Consider the following 21,491-nt stretch of genomic DNA (forward strand, 5'->3'; position numbering starts at 1 on the left):
CATTCAAGAAAAGCAAAACATTCAAGAGGGTTCTGTAAACTAATGTCAGATTTTAACCTAAGTGAAGAAGAGACTTGAAAAGCATTTGTACTGGCAAAATCAGTTGCTCTTGAAACATTTGTACAATGTTTTCAGTTCAAAGTTTTAAATGACATTTTGTTTTTGAATACCCGATTAGCAAAAATAAGAAGGATTCAAAGTGATCTTTGTACGTTTTGTCAAACCTCTGGAGAAACATTAGCACATTTCTTTCATCGATGCTCCTTCTCAACAGAATTTTGGACTAAATTTGAAAACTTTTGGTTGACAGTAACCAGGGAGCAAATAAAACTGGAATATATTAAAATTATATTACGAATATTAGATCAGAGATCTAACCTGTTCAACTACTTTATCATTTTAGGTAAAATTTATTTATGGAATTGCCGCAAAAATAAACAAATCCCTCTCTTTTTGCCTTTCGAAGATGTAGTCAAGAGAAAATATGAAATTGAAACACTTATAGCCTCTCAAAGCATCTTAAGCTCAAATCATTTTCAGGCAAAATGGAACCTAGTTTTGAATAACAATCCAATTTTTTTTGTAAAGGAGTAAGTGCTGCTTGTTTGTTTGTTTTCTTTTCTTTCTATCATATGGAACTATGTAAATTATGCAAATTTATATGTACAGTTATGATAATTCAAATACCTGTATTGTAATTTTATATAAAGTATCTTGCTAACACAAAAAGTAATTGCATAATTAGAGTACAATGTAGAGCAAGATTTGTGTTATCAGTTGTGTAGGCAGAGTATCTGTAGTAGTTGTAGTGTGTAATTGTAGTGTTAGTAGTAATTGTAGTGTAAGTAACGGTCGTATTGTAAGTAATGTCAGTAGTGGCGTCAGTGATATTAGGTAATGTTAGTATTGTAAGAATTCTTAGTAGTGTAAAAAAAAAGATCAGTTCCAATCCTTCAATGAAGGACTGAAGAAAGAAGAGTACACCTTGTTTTATCAAATAGTAAGAACAAGATCACTTTCTTCAAGAGGAAATTTCCAGTGCCGTAAGTTCCAAGGAAAGGACACTAAAAGAGGACTGTCACCTATTTTCCCAACTCTTCATTTCATGTCAAAGCAGACAGTATGATTTGCATGATTTCTTCCAGCACGAAAACCAGTCAGCTCCAGCTTCCCTCAGTGACAGTGGGAAACTTCACACATGCCAGAAATCCCAACTGGTTGAGATACTTGAGTCTAAGACTTTGATGCCAAACACAGAACCAGAGGCAGATGCAATCACCATAGATGGATCACTGAGCTCTTATCAACTCCCAACCCCCACATGCGTCAAAGACATTTGATGACTACGCCAATGAGGACATCCTTCCAAGAGGTAGATCATATTCTACCAAGTACCAAAGAGTTGACATTGTGTTTGATGTGTATAAGGAGTCCAGCCTGAAAGTAGAGGCACAATCCAAAAGGGGCAAAGGGATACAAAGAAGGGTTACACTAACCAGCAAGACTCCCTGAAATTGGAAAAGCTTTCTGAGAGATAACAACAACAAGACTGAACTTTTCCATTTTCTTGCGGACCGCTTGTCTGAAGCAGACATGCCGTGCTTGGAATACGTCTGCTACAATCGCGTAATTGCGTTAGAAGATTTAGCACCAGGTATGCACAAAGAGTCAGACCCACGTATTTTTGTGCACGCATGACCTGCGGCAATGGACGGCAGTAAGGCTTTAATGATTAAGGCAAACGACACGCATGTGGTAGTTATTGCCACGAGCCTGGAAAAAATGTGGATTACATTTGGTCAAGGAGGAAATTTTCAATTGATTCCAGTGCACGAACTGGTAACCACAATTGGTCCAGAGAAAGCCAGTGAACTCCCATTCTTTTACACATTCACGTGATGTGACAGTGTGTCTGCCTTCCGTGGCAAAGGAGTGTAAAGGGGTCTCGACCACCTTCACCAAACTCAGTCAGTATGTGACAGCTCTTGACGACACTGATCTGCAGAGTCTAGAGCATTTTGTTGTGGTCATGTATGACAGGTCCATTGCAGATACAAGTGTGAAGGATGCAAGACTGAATTTCTTCGCTCGCAAACAGAGGCTGTATGATGCAATACCACCTCAGTTTGCCCTCAAGCTACATTCAAAGCATGCTGCCTACCAAGGAACAATTATCTGGGGTCAAGCCACTCTCCCTCGACCTGTCACAAAAAGTCCAGCTAATTAGGGATGGAGTAGGCGAGGTGACACATGGCAGATACTTTGGACTGACATTCCATCAGTTGCTGAAAGTTGTCGAGAACTAATCAGATGTGGCTGCAGGAAGGACTGTTGTGGAAGGTGCAAATGTCTTTGTTCTGGGCTGAACTGTACAGCTTTGTGTGGCTGTTTGTGTGAAAAGTAGCTCCAACTGGTCATTGACTATAGTAGGCATGCAATGTAAATTGTATGGCAGCACTATTTGACACTGTTACAAAATCAAAAGCTTGTTTGAAAAGCTGTTTTTGAATTAGCCAGCTAGAAACTGCTGGGCATAATGAATTGCTGTCCTGAATATCAGAATTCGGTTGAAGTAGGCATGTAATGTAACTTGTGTATTTGAAAGCTTATACGTGATCAGAGGTTGTTTAAAAAAGAATTGTTTGGGAATTACCCAGCTGAGAAACTGCTGGGCATATTGAATTACCGTACTGGATACCGGATAAGCACGTAATGTAACATGTATATAACAGTACTATGAGATCATGAGCACCCGTTAAAGAAAGAATTCTTTAGAATTGTTTGGACATTTTCAGAAACTGAAAGATGTATGGAATAGTTAATTGTATCTAAAGGATGCTAGCAGTAAAACATTGTAATCAGGGAGTAATAAACTGCTCAAATGTTGCTTCAAGATGAGTCGGAAGTAAGGATATTACTTAAAATGGCCGCCATTTTATCACGTCACACCCATTTTTAGCCATTTTGCAAAAAACTCTTGTTAATGCAAATTTCAAGCGGCTAATCGACTAGAATGAACGAATAGACAATTTAGAATGTTCCCGCCAAATTTCATGCTTGTATCACCAAGTGAACAATTGAAGCTGTTAGCCGCTACATTATTATTTTTACCTCTTTTTTCTTCACTCTGCCAAAACTTTTACATATCTGCAACTGAATTGACTGCTGGAATTTGACAGTTTCAACCTGAACACCACCTGGGAGTTTTCTACCAGTCACAAGATAAGTTTGAAACTAAAAAAATGCAATTTGGTTCATGTTTTAGGACTGTTTGCCACTGGAAGAAATGATTTTCATCGACAATGATGATGCAAGCAAAAAAAAAATCATTTTGAATCCAGTCCATACAAAACAGCTTTTCACAGTCCAGCAAAAAGATTGAAAAAACTCCAAAGACTAGTTCAGTGACAACAAGAAGATCTGTTAGATCTTATAGCTGCGCTTTTAAAATTTAACTGTTTTCTTAGTACTACAGTTGCAACGCAGTGCCCATTCCAAAGTAATCCTTGATGATTCAATGATTACTGTAGACACCACATCACTTGATCAACACAAACTGTATTATTGCACCATCAGTCGTAGCTGTTGTGAAATCTCCGATGACGTAATAGTCTTAATCTGGAACTTTCTTCAGGATATGTATTAGCATGAAGATACGAACACTACTAACAACAGCTTTCTTTCTTAAAAGTCACAATTAAATTTAACTGTTTTTTTCCCTTGAGTAAAGGGCTAGCAAAGAAGTCACACGAGTCACATAATTCAAGAATTGCATTATCCACGGCTATCTTTAGTACAGTGGTTATTTCCCTACCAATGACATAATCCTTACATGTTCTGACATGTTCTTTGCTTGGCTTGCAATATTTAATTTTCCTTCTGATCTATGAACTCACTGCGATGAAACAGCCAAAGAATTTACTTCATTTGCTTAAAACCACAAGAAATACTTGCAAAATTGCAAATAAATTAATGACCGTCGCTTCCGGCGAAATAAACTTGCAAAGTAAACACGATCTTATTTGTCACGTAGTGAAAGTGAAAGCTGCAACGTCAACGCGTTCTATGGCTGACATAATACTTTTTTTAGCGTATTTACTACTCCCTTTGAATCCAACGCTTCGATAAAACCAAAAGAAAATATATTATACCCACAACAAAGAAAACAATATCTGTAAAATTGTCCATGTATTAATGTTTTAACAGCTTCTGGGGGAAAAATATCACATGTTGCATGACTCAAAATTTGGATAATAGGGGATTTGGGTCTGGTCACTGCCAAAAAAAAATAAATAAATAAACCATGGGTAAAACATGAACCGCACTCGGCCCATGGCCACGCGGTTAAAAAATCATTTTCCAGAAATAATTTTGAACACTTTCGAGAAGTTCTTTTCATGAACAAAACAACTCTGAGTGGCTCAATGACTACTGCTATAAATTTTAACCCAATGCGATAATACAATGCTAAACCACGAGGCAAAAGTGACAGAAATAAACAACAAAACAACCCCTGAATCCCCGACAAGAATCGAACCCATGACCTCCCGAACACCGTGCGGGCGCTCTTTCCACTGAGCTATGAGAACTCGTGGAGAGCAAGGTCATTTAACTGAGTTCATATATGACAGGTGTCCTGCATGCTGCTAGGATCAACGCTATCGAATTCATCGTGAGTAGTGATAAGTTAATAAAGATGGTGAATTTTAAGCTCGGTAATGAAATGTGAAGGTGAATTAATCAACATGACACGAGCGTGGGACAAAGAAAAATTCTGAATCCCCAACAGGAATCGAACCCATGACCTCCCGAACACTGCGCGGGCGCTCTTTCCACTGAGCTACGAGGACTCGTGGAGAGCAAGGTCATTTAACTGAGTTCATACATGACAGGTGTCCTGCATACTGCTAGGATCAACGCGTTGATCCTAGCAGTATGCAGGACACCTGTCATGTATGAACTCAGTTAAATGACCTTGCTCTCCACGAGTCCTCGTAGCTCAGTGGAAAGAGCGCCCGCGCGGTGTTCGGGAGGTCATGGGTTCGATTCCTGTCGGGGATTCAGAATTTTTCTTTGTCCCACGCTCGTGTCATGTTGATTAATTCACCTTCACAACCATTCAGAATGTGTACAATGGGTTCAAATCATTTTTTTGCTGTTTATTGTCAATATCAGTGCTCTGTGAACAAACTCACAAATTGAACAGATGAAATTATTTTTTGGTTTATGTTTAATGTTATCTGGTTTAGGGAATTTTGTGGTTGACTTTCATATTAATTTTAGTGTACGAGCAGTAGCTCAGTGTTCGCTAATAAGGTAACAGAGAAACAAAGTAACATTTGGATAAGAAGGCATTGCAAATGAAATGATCATGCTATTACATTTGACAAGGGTGGACGATGTATTGTGTTTCAAAGTGGCTCAAAACAGTTTCCAACACTTAGATTTTGATGGGTCGTTCATTATAACCACTCTTTATCACTTGATGCTACAATCATGGTATCAAAAACCCGCCCAATCATTGGTGAACATGTCGTTATCATTTCTGTGACACAATAGTTTACCATAGCAACAGTATAACCTCCTAAAACACCCTAAATTACAGCTTCAGGGGCTTACAATTCAAAAACGGCATGGTGAATTTTTTTATATTATAAACTTTTGACAAGCTTTATAAGATGCAACTTTTGGCAAAGTTTAAAAAAATTCTGTAAGTAGGGTTCAGAGTCTCCTTAACTTTTCAAAAATTTTGGACAGAAAACATTTGATGGGGTTTTTGAAAGAAACTGTGGTGGTGCGAACGGCTGATGTTACCCATTTGGAAAAAATAGTATTCAGCTGTTCGAATGGCTGCTGCTATCCATTATCCGTTTAATACAAGTACATTTATATATTCTGATTGACACTAGGAGCTATGATTTACAGATATACACTAAACTATGGGTTAAGATTAATCAGGAACTAACTTTAAGAACTTGAGTCAGGGTGTCTACTTCAACATATTCATCCCCATCTGAAAGAGTCTCAAATAAAAATCTACAAATTGTTTTCTTAAAGATTGGTTTAGATAAATCTCTCCAGTCTGGAGAAATTTGATTCCACAATATCGCTCCAGTTCTCGAAAAAGAGCGTTTGAAAATTTCCGACTTAACTTCTTTCCGAAGATAATTCCCTCTTGTGGCATGCCTTGTGTTGCACCCATGAATTTCACTTGACCTAGTGAAAAGATCTCTGATAGGTGAAGGGGCTAGTTGTTTCCAAATATCATGCATGAGATTCACAACCGCGTCAAAATAGATCATATTTACAGGTAAAATCTTTGATTGAATGAAAAGAGGAATAGCATGAGCATCACTGGGCGCAAAATAAATCAGTCAAAGAGCTCGTTTTTGGAGAACAAGTAGTTTGCCAATGTACGACTTGGCTGTGCGACACCATACACAAATCCCGTAGGATAAATATGGCAGAATAAGCGAGCGATAAATCATTAAAAGAGTTTCAGTTGGAACAAAGTGTCTTAGTCTGGCTAGAATTCCAATAGTCTTACTTATTTTCAATGAGATAAAGTCGATATGGTGCTTCCACTTTTCAATAAGAATTCCCAGAAATTTCACAAAATCTTTATGATTTAGAGAACAGAACTTATTGGCACTGTTATCATACATTTTGATACTAATTTCCTTATTAATCTTCTTCTGGCTTGGACAAAAGATAACAAAATTGGATTTCTTGATATTTAGAGTAAGCTTATTTACAATTAACCACTCCGAAACTTTACTCAACTCTGAGTTAACTACTTGTTCAAGTCCTTTTAAATTTTTGTGAGCAAATAGGATAGTGGTGTCGTCCGCAAAAAGAAAGAAATTTAATTCATCAGAAGATTTGTGAATATCATTAATATAAATAAGAAATAAGAGAGGACCCAACACAGATCCCTGGGGGACACCACAAGGATTTAGTTCTTTAGGTGAGACATGCCCATCGATTTGGGTTACTTGGAATCTTCCCTTAAGATAGGATGAGAACCATTCTAGTATAATTCCTCTGATTCCATAGCGGTACAACTTATCTAATAGAATTTCATGATCAACCATGTCAAACGCCTTTTTCAGATCGATAAACACTCCAGTAGAGAACATCCCTTTGTCCATGTTGTTTTGGATCTTATTTACTATATCAATTAATGCATGCTGTGTGGAGTGTTTCTCTCTAAAACCGTACTGTGACTCATAAAACAGACCATCTATCTCAAAGAACGATTTTAAACACTTGTACATTAGTCTTTCAAGGATTCTGTTGAATATAGAGAGCAGCGATATAGGACGATAATTATTGGGGTCGGTATCTTCACCACTTTTGAAGACAGGGACCACTTTAGCTAGCTTTAATTTACTAGGAAAGGTTCCCTCAAGGATCGAAGCATTCATTATTTCCATTAGTGGTTGACTAATAAAACATTTTCGAACTTTTAAAATACTAACAGGGCACAAGTAAACTCCATGTGACTTGTTCGAAGGTAATAGCAATATCTCCGATTCTACTTCACCAAGAGTGACAGGATCAAAATAAAAGGTCTTTGGATTATTAACAAGAAATTCCAAAAAATGGCGTTCCGAGTAGGGTAGCTTAGTAGCTAAAACTGCTCCACATGAAGCAAAGTGTTTGTTCAGGATGGAAGGTAATTCCTTCTGATTGTAGATTAAACGACCGCTGCTTTCATCCTTTAGGGCAGGGATTTTTTTCATTTTTTTTCCTTCTGCAATTAATGAGTTCACTTATACCTGATCAGGTCTTCTTCATGCTGAAAATATTCCATTGAAAATAGTTATGAAAATATTGTTTCTTACTTAGTCTAATTAGAGTTGTAATTTTATTTCTGTATAGTCTATATTGATCTTTAAAGTTAGAATGGTATAGGCTGTGCTTAATTTTGATTGACTTCTTTATACCCTTGGTAATCTATGGTTTAGAAAGTTGTCTTACTCTGCATTTTGAGACAGCTTTAAAGGGCACATGGGTGTTAACTACCTTGTTGAGTTTGTTGTAAAATTTTGAAAACAATTTATCGGTGTTCATATTTGGTAGAGAAGTTATTTCATTCCAGTTAATATTTGAGACCTCCGCTAAAAATTTAACTTCTGAAAAGGGCGAAAAATCACGGACTTTTTTAGATCTGTTAACACTCCTTTTCATTAGGTTATTTGACATTACACAGAACTACGAAAAGTGATCACTGATATCTGAAATTATATTACCACAGGATAAGAGATTGGTTGTATTATTTACAAGTATGTTATCAATTAGGGTAGCGGAATTTCCGTAAACTCTTGTAGGTTTATCTATTAAGGGGATAAAAGAATAGCTCTGCAATGAGAGTAGAAAATTATGCGCATAATTGCAGCTTTCAGATTTGAGGAGGTCGATGTTGAAGTCGCCAACTATGTAAACAGTTTTGTCACAGGCATTAAACCGTTCAACTGTTTCATTAAAATAAGAAAGAAAAACTCTCCGAAAAATTGTGTTGTCTATACAATATGCCACAAATAACATTCTTTTTGCTTGGAACAAGAATTTCTATCCATGAAGCCTGGAACGCTGGATTAGATGTTCTTTCAACTACGGTATAATCAAGATTCTCATTGATATAAATTCCCACACCTCCAGCAGACAGAGGTGTCGGGACATACTCAAAAACATAGCCACTAATGTTTGGATTAAAATCAATTTCCTTTAAATTCGTTATTCTGGTTTCAGTTAATGCAATTATACTAAACTGAAGATCTAATTCGCTAAGCAAGTGAGTTTGGAGACTTTCAAGATTTCTTTTTAAGCTCCTAATATTATTGTGGAAAATAGAGAACCCACCATTTTTACAATGAGAGCTATGCAAAGAGCGTTTGTGGTTATAAAAACTATTTGGGGAATAATACACATTTCGAATGTGTTGATTAAGGATGTTAGAATCGGGGTTGATCGAAGTATCTGTGCCTGTATTTAGGGAGAAAAAAGTCGAGATCATATATACTGTGCAATTTCTCAAGGTAAGTATTAGGTGTGCGAGAGATTGAAGCATTGTTATTGAACAGGCCATGGGCGATAGCAATATTTACACCATAAATAAGGTAATTCGTGAAGAAGGTTTCTGTTCACATTAATTTTTCTCGAGACTTGTCGATCAGAAGCCATCACTAAAGGATAACAGACCCCTATAAGAATAAAGTACTTAGCTCATCAAGTGTCCATCGTCGTTGTCTTGAGCAGAACGCAGGCTTTGCTCTAGAATACGCATATCATCAATGCATTGTAATTTCATGACAGGTGAAGACTCTGACTTTAGCAGAAAACAAGACCATTCTTTGCCCAGCAAAAGTTAAACTGGTAAGCTCTCTTGCAGCTAGAGGCTTGGAAGAGAAGGTCTTGGGTCTTTGGTGTCAGGTGGTCATACACTCTAATCTGGCAGGTCTGTTCCGCATCAAATCCTATGTCCTCAGGCCACAAATTAAAAGCCTCCCTCCATAAAGACATTACTCTGTCTTTGGTCAGGCGTCTAACAAATTTGCATATAATTGCATTGAACTTGTTTGTTGGTTGTCTTCCCGGTGCTCTGTGTGCAGTATCAATCTCCTGCAAGTTGATATCATCAACTCCCATTGCTGAGAATAACTTAAGGCAAAGGTTTGCTGCTTCTTTTTTTTCACACAAAACTAATCAGCCATTCGATCAGCCAATGGTATCTGATAGGATTCAGGTCTCCAAATGGCTGGAATTATATGTTTGTTCATTCAAAACAAACATTCAACCTTTCTGATTCGAACGGCCAATAGACTGCGTGCACACGTTTGCTGAGAACCAAAGGAAAACTTTCCTCGACAGAAATACAGACAGGACATAATATTAAAATAAACTTGGTGCTCTACTCTGAAGAGAGATGTTGAAACAAGACAATATCATTGTTTTCTATTGAGGTCTGTCGAAGTACTTGATCTCTACAACAAAACTTGCATTACAGGTCTTTCACAATGGGCCGACGAGTGGCATGCAAATTTACACACGTTTGCAAGGACACAGACTCAGGTCCGTGATGGAAAACAATTATTGTGGTTTCTATTCTGTTAAAAGTTTTTGGTGTCCATTTCTAAGTTTTGTCAAGTTTTGAAAGAAGAAATGTGTTATAAGAATTACAGCTATAGACTTAGATATTCAGAATATTTATCCATAAAAATTCTTAATGGTTTGTTTCCTTTCTCTGGGTACAAAAGAAATAATTCTGCTGCATTTTCTGCTACCTCTGCTTCCAGGAATAGTGCATCTGTAACCCCTGAAGGGCATTCATCAAGTTCACACCAGCCGTCACTATCACCTTTTTCATCGCCTGTATTATCAATATCAGCAGTGGAAATAATGTCCTGTGTGTTATCTTTTTCAACAATTTCCTCAGTTTGCAAACCACCACTTGATGTGTCAGGAGTTTGGAAAAACTCACTCCAGTCTTCATGGGCACTAGACTTCAAACTTATGTTATCTAGGCATGCATTTTGCACTTCTATGCCTTCACTTTTAAATACACCTTTTGCTGTTCATTTACAGAAAATATCCATTCATTTGAGTCCAAATTTGTTTCATTATGGTCAATATACTCTCATTAACACCAATATGACCTTCATTTGCACGTAAGGAACATTCAAGAATAACACTTGCATATGCATTAACATTCAAAATCATCAAAAGATAAACAATACCTTCCTTTGAGATTCATTGGCTGTAAGTGTATTTTCATTTTTGTCAAAACAAAATTCGTTGTCATGAAACGACAATCATGTACACTTTTGGACAATCCTTTTTCAACAAAAGACTTTCAATAGCACAATTTGCATGAGCACTCACAATCAATTGCATTATTATACAACCATATCCATCAAGGTGACAATCTTAAGTGCAGTGAGACAAACATTACAGCCATAATAACATTTATTTCTGGAAGAGAGAATATCAATTTTGCTGAACAATTTATTCCTCAAATGCCTCACTACTGAGGCATCGTGGCAAATATGTTTGCATGAAACGATACCATTGCCCACATTTAGGCCCTGATTATTCTTTCACTGTGTTCAAATGGGATTCTATTTCTTCGTGGCATTTGTGGGGAAATCTAACCGTCACTTTATCACATGTATACTGTAGTGCACCCTCTGAGTTATATCTGGAAGGGGAGGATTGTGAAAATACGATTAAAAAAAGGACATATGGTCCCTACACGTAGTTCTATAATCAAATTTTCGGGAAAAATTGGGCGCAAAATCTCTGTTCAAAAGAATTACGCTAATGAGCTATTGTTTCCTCTTAACGTTAGGTGAAAACACGGTAATGTCAGTCTCAACGTACTAAAGGTTGTCACTTTCACGGATATGGTTGTATAATAATGCAATTGATTGTGAGTGCTCATGCAAATTCTGTCATTGAAAGTTTTTTGTTGAAAAAGGATTGTCCAAAAGTGTACATGATTGTCGTTTCATGACAATGAATTTTATTTCGACAAAAATGAAGATACTTTTACAGCCAATGAATGTCAAAGGAAGGTATTGTTTATCTTTTGATGATTTTGAATTTTAATACATATGCAAATGTTATTTTTGAACATTCCTTACACGCAAATGAAGGTCATATTAGTGTTAATGTGAGTATATTAACCATACTGAAACAAACTTGGATACAAATGAATGGATATTTTCTGTAAATGAACAGCAAAAGGTGTAAATCACTTGTGTCTACAAGATATTTGGCCGCATCTAACACTTTCTTAGGTCTAGCATTCTGAAACTGATAATGATACTTATAGCTGAGACATCTTTTAAGTTTTATTGGAATGGTCTGTGATTCATTCATGAGCCTTAGCAGGCAGTGCCCAGTTAAATTTACATCACTTGGTACATTGACAATATTTCCATGAACAGACAACTAGCCACCTCTTGGCAGTTCATGGATGTGCATGAATAGGATACAAGATGTTAGCTGTTCTTTTAATGGTGTCAAATTTAACAATTCAGGTATCTCAGGAAAATTTATTTTCTTGGTTTTGGGACAGATGGGCAACTTGCCTATCTTTAGATTTGAGTCACAACTTGTGCAAATCCATTCAATATTATTTACACTTTTTAAGCCAGTGACACAAGACTTGCACTTGTTAGCATCACATTTCACTACTGAGGACCTGTACCACAACTGGTCACAACAGGTGCAAATGTATTCTGGGCCACATTTAAATGTTACTGTGAAGTAAATTTATCATGGAAATTATATTGTCTTCATTTCTCTGTGGTTGTGATGGATTTTGCATATTTTGAAATGGTATTTCAGTGGGTGGTGCAGTTGCATGTAGATTGGCAACTGTTTTTCTTACTTTAACATTTTTATTAGTCTCCTCTGCAGCCATTTTTTGGGATGTCACGCAACGCTCCCCCCAAAGAAACGGCTGTTCACATCCAAACCACATTCTTTTCCTTTTGTGTTTGTGGTTTGTTTGTGCTCTGTTAAACAGACCAATCACATAATAGCAAAGTGTGAATGACATAAGCTTTCACGCGAAAAGGTCTGCAGTGCGAACACACGAGGGATTTCTGGCTTTTGTTTCAAGACACACATCGCCAAAAGTAGGCAGTGTTCACAGGCTATCAACTATCAACTTTCAACTTTATTGGTCACAGGCTACGATCATGATGGACGAAAAAAATGTAAATGAAAGCTCTAAGTACAAAAGTTTCATCTGCTCATTGCTATGTTCAGCTAATGAGAGAATATATATTTTCTGGAAATGTCAAATTGCAAGCATCAATCAAGAGCTAAACACTTCCTACAGATTGAAATCAGGAGGAAAGAGATGCACTCAGAACTTGTTGTCAACAAATCGAGTGAAGCTACTTGATTTCCTGGTTCCTTTATTAAGATAAAATAGATATCTTCCTTCTCGACAAGCTTGAACTTTGAAGAGTCTTCAGCTACATAGAAAGCTCGTTCAAGCGTCGCAGGTATTTTTCAGCGTCCCTAAACAAAAGGCAGAAATCTGTATGTTCATTTGTGACATCTCCCAGGACGGGATAGAAAGATAAAAAACATTCTCTGATTGGACAAGTTTCAAAGAGCGAATTTGGTACGAAAACGTTTCTTGAAAATGGAACGGAAGCGGTGATTGGCTAATTTCGTGAAAAGAATGTTGTTCGGATGTGAGCAGCCATTTCTTTGGGGGAGCATTGCATGACATCCCAAAAAGGTTGCGGAGGAGACTACATTTTCGTTTGTTTGTCTGCTACACGTATGTTCTGGATTTTCTGCTTTCTGTTTTCTTTTAGTTTGTTTTTGAATTTCCCTTATGTGTTCTGGATTCTATGCTTTCCATTTTCTAAAGGACTTTTTGTTAATTTCCCAGGTGTGTTCTGGATTCTCTTCTTTCTGTTTTCCGAAGGACTGTTTACCAATTTCCCTTATGTGTTCTGGATTCTATGCTTTCCGTTTTCTAAAGGACTGTTTACCAATTTCCCTTACATGTTCTGGGTTGGTCATTTTGCTCTTCTCTTTTTCTCCCTAGTTTGTTCAATATTGTTGTATCTTTTTTGTCTGAGAATTTCATTATCTTTTCTTCTGAATTCTGTATCACCTCTTCTCTTTTTCATGTACTCCTTGATAAAATCTCCGCATTTTTCATTTCTATCAATAACAACTTTGCCTCCCACTGAAATTTGACTGCACAGTTTATTATACTTAAATCAGAACTTCTTTCTTCTGCTGTCGACACACATTGCATTTCACTAATGTGCCCAATGTAAATGTATGTGCATCCTCTTGTCATATTCATTGGCTGAACAACAGTTACAGGAATGAAAGTTTCATTTGATTCAGCAATATGAATTGATAACTTGAGACAATTGGCCACTGCTTGAATAATAATTGCATCCACCCATGTTCCCTGACATGACATGTTATTCAAAAAATCCTGCCAAGAATAGTCAGCATTACCCTCTATAAACTGTTCAGAGTAATGTTGTAAATACTGAACACCATGGCTATGCATATGAGAATGGTTATTGGGATTGCCACAGAGTTGATGTGATAGAGCTCGAAAAAAGCACTAACCTCCTCCTCCAACAGTAACTGCAGTTCTATTTACATGTAATGTGGACGACCGAGATTCTAGTAGTGAAACAGCTAGAATGTTATCTGATAAATTAGTATTGACACTGCATTGATGCGATGGACCTGGGTTCTCTTCAATGTCACCACTTAGAGACAGAACCCTATGAGCTACATGATAGGTTTGTAACTGACACTGTTTTAACACCTTTACCATTCTCTCATCAACAGACATGCAAAATAGACTTCTTATGCTTTAATGTTCTCAGTCGCACAACAGATGTGTACAAGGTTTTGCGTGACAAAGCACTTTTTTGAGGACAATACACACTTTCATCTTCCAAATCGTTCACAGAAATGATGACGATTAAACTCATACATCACAAGTTTTAACTTAGAAGAACTTGGAATACACTTCTTCAGGTATGATTTGGCAACAACTTGAATAATTCTTGTCTTTCTGAATAGTCTGATAACTTTTCTATAAGGAATTCTAGAGGGTCTCTTTCACCATTTCTTCTATAATGAGACCTACACTTAGAAACAAGCCTGCCCCTTGACATCCTACATTTCATTTCAGCTGTGTACAAAGCATGAGAGGTCGCTGGATTATCGGTTGGTATTCTTAACAATCATTCCTGATTGAGTAATTTACTTTTAATTTTTGGTATGCTGATCATTCATAGAACTGTTGCACTCACATGTTTGCTCGTGTTTAAGATACATTTGATGGTACCTACTCAACTCAGCAAAGATTTGATAAATTGTTTTTGGCTTTGATTTGCCGGTATTTCGCTTTGATTTGCTGACATTTGGTTTGGATTTGTAACTGCTTTTCTCCCTTTCTATAGTTATGGCATAGCCCCAGTGAGCGGTTTTCAACATACACTTGGTATGTCTCCTAGCCCTTCAAATAACCTCAGCGAGTCAAGGGTTTTCTAGACCTCTCTGCCCCTGAATATACAGTACATGAGACTGATCATGAACACTTCCATTCATAAAAAGAACGCCCCAACCTCATCAAAATGGCAAATTGCAAAGTTTAAACCATGTGCTCAGTGATGTGCTTTGTCATGTGATTTTTACGAGTCATTACCAAAGACAACCAAACTTCAACTTTCAACCAAATATTAAACTTCAATTAAAGGGGAGTCCACCTGAGGACCATGCAGGGAAGTCTACAGCGCACATCACCGATTCCCCTAAAACTTTGCACACTTGTACAACATCATTAGTACATTAACCATGTGCAACAGTTTGGTTCAACTGTCTATTGTTTATGAGATATGTTAACCAAACTGTCAGACAATGAAAAGTGTTCAAGTTTGAAGTAGAAATGCACGTCAAGTTTGATCACTTGATGCAAGCTAGAAACAACGGGAAATGACATGATATTTCTACATAGAATAGTTCTAACCTCTAACAATAAAACAACATTGACTAAACTTCTGTGGCTTATCTCATGTGACCAGGAGCCAAATTTCAACTCCCCCTAGTCAAGTCATACCTCAGCAGTAGGGTCTCAAAAGTCACTGTTTGTAGAGATGCATTTTTCCAATTGAATTCAAAGTTATCTAAAGCTTGCCAAAGAAGTGATCTCTGTAAAGGACTCTGTGGGAAAAGCTCTGTTTGCATCGAACTAATGTTTGTTTGTGACAATATGCAAATGAGCTCGACAAGGAAGTACTGTAAGAATGGAGTGGAAATAATAAAAGGTAAATAAAACATTACTTAATGAGAAGTGAAACATAGTTATGAAACATTTTGAAATTTGAATTCAGTTATTTTGTTAGTATTTAAGCTCCTGTTAGCTGGTTGGCATATAGCTAAGCCGCAAAGGGTATCTGGAAAACCTGAATAGCGAGTAGCAAATAGTCACGAATAGCGAACAGCGAATAGTCCCAAATACCGAATAGTACAAATAGTGCAAATAGTCTCATATAGTGTGAATAGTGGCGAACAGCCTCGAATAGTGGCAAATAGTGGCAAATCGTAGCAAATAGGGTATCCAGTATCTCGCAGTCAACCTCGTAGCAATGTAGGATGGGATTTTCCCGCTAAAAAGCTCAGATGCTTATCAGGACAAAAGGTGTTTCTAAACATAATTTCCTCTGTTTTAACCGCTGCAAAAGCGTAAATACGTCTTCATTAGCTTATCCTTGTGTTTTCCATTTTCTTAATGCCCGCAATGGACAGCCCTAGCCAGAGTCCAGAGAAGAAAAGGTGATAAATTCACTGAAATTCTGTTTCTTATTTGGATAATTCATTAACACAGGATATTAGATCTAAAGCGGTGACTATTGACAACTATTCATCACCATTCACCACTTTTCACGACTGTTCACCACTATTCGCACTATTTGGGACTATTCGCTATTTGCGACTAGTCGCTATTTGCTATTCAGGTTTTCCAGACACCCAAGCCACAAATGTCATCAGTTGTCATAAAAACCTTGCACTGAAGTAAGATGTTTTCATAGAAGGCTGCATCATTTAGAAATCACTGCCTTGAAGGTTGACTAACTAGCTCATTTGGCAACCAAGCTTCATTTTGTTGTATTCCCAACACCATAATAATTTTCCTGAACAGATGCTATTGAGCCACTCGACCAGTAGGCGACATTGCATCCAAGCATTTTAATACCTCACCGACTTGTTTTACTATCCAGTTGTGTGTTTTGTTCAAACAGTGACAACAATTTTTTTCTCCGCAACAAAATCTTATATTAATTATTTCTTTTCCATGCCATGGTACCCAACAGAACATTGATTTTTTGCATTGTTGTTTTACTATAAGTAAAGCACCAGCTGGAGCGATTGATTGCGTGACAGAGTAGGTCAGTTGTGACATCTTACAGCTGTATTTTGTATCAAATTTCACCCCGATTCCGATCACATTACGATCGCAGGCTTTTTTTGAATACTCCGTTAGAGGGCATTCCAAGAAAGAGTGTGGTGTATCTAGTCGGTACAAAGACCAGACAGCACCGTACTATTAAAGACCTCTAGCTGTTATAAACCACATCCATGGGTGTTGAAGCAGAATGGAAACTTTGTTCGTTTGGCGAGGCAGGAGATTCTATTTGCCCCCTTCACATCCCTGCGACTTGTTCCTGAAAACGCTTCATGTGAAGAGTGAACTGTTCATGGGACAAGTCCCTGCAACCAGTCCCTTGGTGTAAACTCTTCAGGGGACTAGTTGCAGGGACTAGTCCCCTTGTGTGTGCCGACCTTAAAACTCAAGCTGACCATTTGACTGCAAAACTATCATCCGCTATCACTGGCTGTGAATAAAAATGCCATCAATTTTCATTCAGTTTGAACTTAATGAGTTTTTCGGTCAACTGTTTCCCCTCAAATCCTGGTAGGCTCCAATTTTTGCTCCATAACTAAGCAGAGCTGAAATTGTGGAAAACCTTGAAATTGGTAAAAAAAAAAAGGAAGTTTATATCCGGGGGGTACTCTCATATAAATAGGATGGGGTGCTTATCGTACCTTTGAGGGGTTTAAAAAATGGTTATCGTACCTCTTAGGGTGTTCAGCCTTAAAAGGTCCACAGCGGAAACTTTCGCGGCACCTTTTTGGGTATTGAGCCGAAAAAAATATGACAGGACATATTTGACAATCAACTGATTTTTAATTTTGTTACATTTACACCAGGAATTCTCATTTCTTCAATAAATGAGTGTGCATTCAGTTTAGATAACGAGGCTTTTAAGTTAACCGCTACTGAATTATTGCCTTCATTGCTATTAGAAATTATGCTGAAACTGTCAGTTAATTTGCTGTTTTAGAATTGGTATCTCTTAGGGGTGGAAAAAAATTTTAAGTCTCGCACACAAAACAGGATCTTGCTACTTCTTAGCGGTTTTTTTCAAAATTTACAATGAGCGCCCCCGTCCTTTTTACATGGGAGTCCCCCCTCCAGAGCTTATATTTTCCTAAATATCACAGGAATAATAAATCCAGTGGAACATGTCTAGAAACCGACCGATCCCAAAAACTAGACAGCTCTGAATTCCCGATTGGGTCGAGTAAAATGTAACAAACCGTCTCATTCCTATGCAAATAAAAGTTCGTGCTTGAAAAGTTTGTCTGACTTTGAGCACAACGCCATATCACACAGCAGGAGTATTGATTAACACTCAATCGAGTTTTCGATCAATCCGGTTAGATTTGTCACGAATCTGGATAGAGTTGTACCAAGCACTCAGGAGAGTCTTGAGGGACTGGGTACTAGTCTTAAACAAAATGGTGCCGGAAGGAACAAAAATTTATGGAAAAAGTGCAGTAGCCCTTCCTTTAACCAGATGATTGCATCTTTAAGCCTTACAAATTGCTTTTGGTCATTGAACCTCATGCCAGGTAGAAATGAAACTAGTGGCTCAGAGGTTTGTCCTTCTTCTGGATCAATTTGTCTGTGAATGTAAGCTTGCCTCTGGTCGATGAGGTATGTTGCGACTTCTGTGTGGCTTGATTATCTGCCTTCCTCGTGGTAAGACTGTTATATCAAAGGCACTTTATAACAAGATAACTGATTAACATTCACAGCTATAATTGTAAAAGTTAAATGTTAATATGGATTGGAATCTGGTGCTGTGTTACCACCTAATTATGTAACCCTACAAAGAATTTGAATAAAATCTGAGATGATTGATGCAGACTTATATTTTAATACTGCATGGTTTTCAGATGGATGCTCTCTTAAAAGAAAAGTCAATCTAGCTAAGCTAGGTAGACTTTAAAAATAATGCAATGATGTTTCGAGACAAAAAAACATCTTGTTTCAGCTTACCTGTGTTGTGTGTTGCTTGCGAAAAGCCCTAGTGCAAAATGAGTCATGAAGACCTTCCCTCAAAACAAATGTTGCAACTCCATTTGGAGGCAAATGAAAACAGTGTGAGCTCCAAGTTTTAAAAAAAGGCACTGTCGAGTGTCTGAAAAATCCACGAATACCAAATACACTCACTGACAGATGTTCGCTGACGAAAAAACCAACAGACAACTTCGCTGTACACACTCAAGCCCGCTGTGTTATCAGTGGTTGAGCTCTAAGCTCAAAGTGTTTTATGTATCTCTAAGTTTTTTATGTATCTCAAAACATTGTGTTGTGTGTAGGATGCACAGAGCCCCCAATTTGATTTTCATTTTTTCCTTTCTTTTTCGTTGTTTTTAGCAATACAATAAATAAATGCTTTGTAATTATATCATTTTGCTCGCTGTATGCGCATTTACTGTACCATAACCGTACTGTGCTTCAACGACTTCAGTTTCTGTAAAATCCGTACGAGGTTCAGATCGATTGAGAACTTGTGTGATTCATCGATTTTACAATTCTTGATGTTCTCATTTTTGGCAGCCAAGGCTTCTTTAAGCTTATATCTTTTAATTTAGACCTTTAAAACAGCTTCTTTTAATTAAAGATGGAGAGCAATTTAAAAGTAGGCCACAAGCGTACCTCATTTGCATAATGTTTACAGCCTAACGAGCTGTAAACAAGTTTAATATGTAAAATCTATTTTTCCAGGCAAGTTGACTAGATGCTTAAAATTTAGTTGTCATGAACGTTTCCAACAATTGCCATTTTGTGAAAGGTGAATTGATCAACATGACAAAGAAAATATCTGAGTCCCCGACAGGAATTGAACCCATGACCTCCTGAACACTGGGTAGGCACTCTATCCTCTGAGCTACGAGAACTCATGGAGAGCAAGGTCATTTAATTGAGTTTGTATGTGACAGGCGTCCTGCATACTGCTAGGATCAGCACTGTCAAAGTCATCATGAGTAGTGATATGTGAATGGAGATGGCGAATTTTAAGATCGGTAATCAAATGTGACAGGTGAATTGATCAACATGACACAAGCATGGGACAAAGAAAAATTCTGAGTCCCCGACAGGAATCGACAGAGCTAAGAATACATGTAGCTGCTGCAAAGGATGGACTTGTGTTTTAAAGCAAGTCAAACACAGTACCAGTCAAATCTATGTTGATACTATTCACTCTAACTCAATCCTCTTTTTCAATGAGAATCAACAACCAAGTTTTGAGGCTTCAGTTCAAGTTTCAAGTATTGAAATTGGAGTTTTGAGATACAGCAAGAATTCAGAAAAGGGATTTTTAGAAAACAGTTTAATTCCTGAATTTGGAACAGCAATGAACAATATCATGTTTCTCTTGGCTTGAATCTTTCATGCAAGTGTACGAACAACAAAAGTCTCTGAACTGGAATTCAAATCTTGTATAGCAATCACACTACATTCCTTGTAATGGCAAAAACAAAAAGCATAAACCAAAATAAAACATAGCCTGTGAAGCATGGAAATACAATATTTTCATCTCTTTCCATTGAAATCTCAGAATGTATCAAATAGCAAGTTGCCTACCACATGCAAATTTTACAGGTGTTATTAATAAATCAATAAACAAAAAATAACAGACAATGAGCTTTTGCAGCAAAAAGTCATTTATAACATTCTTATTGAGGGAACTTGCTCATTTCTACATTAACAATGACTCAATGAAGAATTGCATCTCTTTTACATTGCTCACAGTAAGAGTAGGCTTATGGATTCAAAAATGGCTTTTTGTGTATCACAAAATACCCACAAAAACCTCATTTGTCCCAACCAAGCTTTTCTGTTTCAGTGACATGATTTTATACCTAGCACTCCATCCGAGTGTGCCAAAAGAGATCTTTGTGGTGAACTGCTAGGTAGTTCCTTGAAATGAAGCAAAGTGCAGTTTTATTTTCAAATCTGACTGAAAGTTAATCAAGCATTCATTTCTTTGTTTTCTTGTCTCAAACCTTTAACTACTTGACTCAAAACTTATTCATTAAACTTCTCGACTCGAAACAAGAAGCTCTCACATCTAGAAACAAAGTTTTGGGGATCGAGGATCAACTTCAGTTGTTGACTTTCAACCAATATTTGACCAGCACTATACATGTACAGTAGATAAATGCTATGAGCTCTTTTGATGTGTTTAATGGTTTTAGTGTCATGCTACTGTAGGTCGGATACCTCTTCATGTGGCTCAGTGATCTGAAGAATCATACTTCTACCCTTGCTGTGCATCTGGAAAACCTTAACATTGGCCTTCTTGAGTTCTGCCTGTTGAAAGAAAACGACTAATTTTATTTTGATAATAATATCATAACAGACAAATAAAGTAGGTTTGTGGGCTAGTTCCATGTTGGGTTCATTTTTAAACAGGTACAGTATCAACCAACCAATGATGTAACACACAACATGGCATGCTTGTCTTGGCCTGTGTATAACTGTTCTATTTCCTACCTACACTGGAACAAGGTAGTAAAACAACAGTAATGGTGTTCTGAAATAATCTGATTGAATAACTGTGTAC

At 37.3% G+C, this 21,491-nt stretch overlaps 1 protein-coding gene across 2 annotated transcripts in view; it reads right to left on the minus strand.

Moving 5' to 3' along the window:
- LOC110041816 (5'-3' exoribonuclease 1-like) overlaps positions 1-21,491 on the minus strand; it is a 247,804-nt gene that overhangs the window by 139,565 nt on the left and 86,748 nt on the right. For both annotated transcript variants that reach the window (XM_089283773.1, XM_089283774.1), the window contains one exon: positions 21,149-21,238. In XM_089283773.1, coding sequence (XP_089139899.1) covers positions 21,149-21,238 — 90 coding nt within the window. The remainder of the gene's footprint in view (positions 1-21,148; positions 21,239-21,491) is intronic.

The sequence above is a fragment of the Orbicella faveolata genome, unplaced genomic scaffold (genome assembly GCF_042242905.1).
Source record: "Orbicella faveolata isolate gen_17 unplaced genomic scaffold, um_ofav_v1 contig_12, whole genome shotgun sequence".
Lineage (NCBI taxonomy): Eukaryota > Metazoa > Cnidaria > Anthozoa > Scleractinia > Merulinidae > Orbicella > Orbicella faveolata.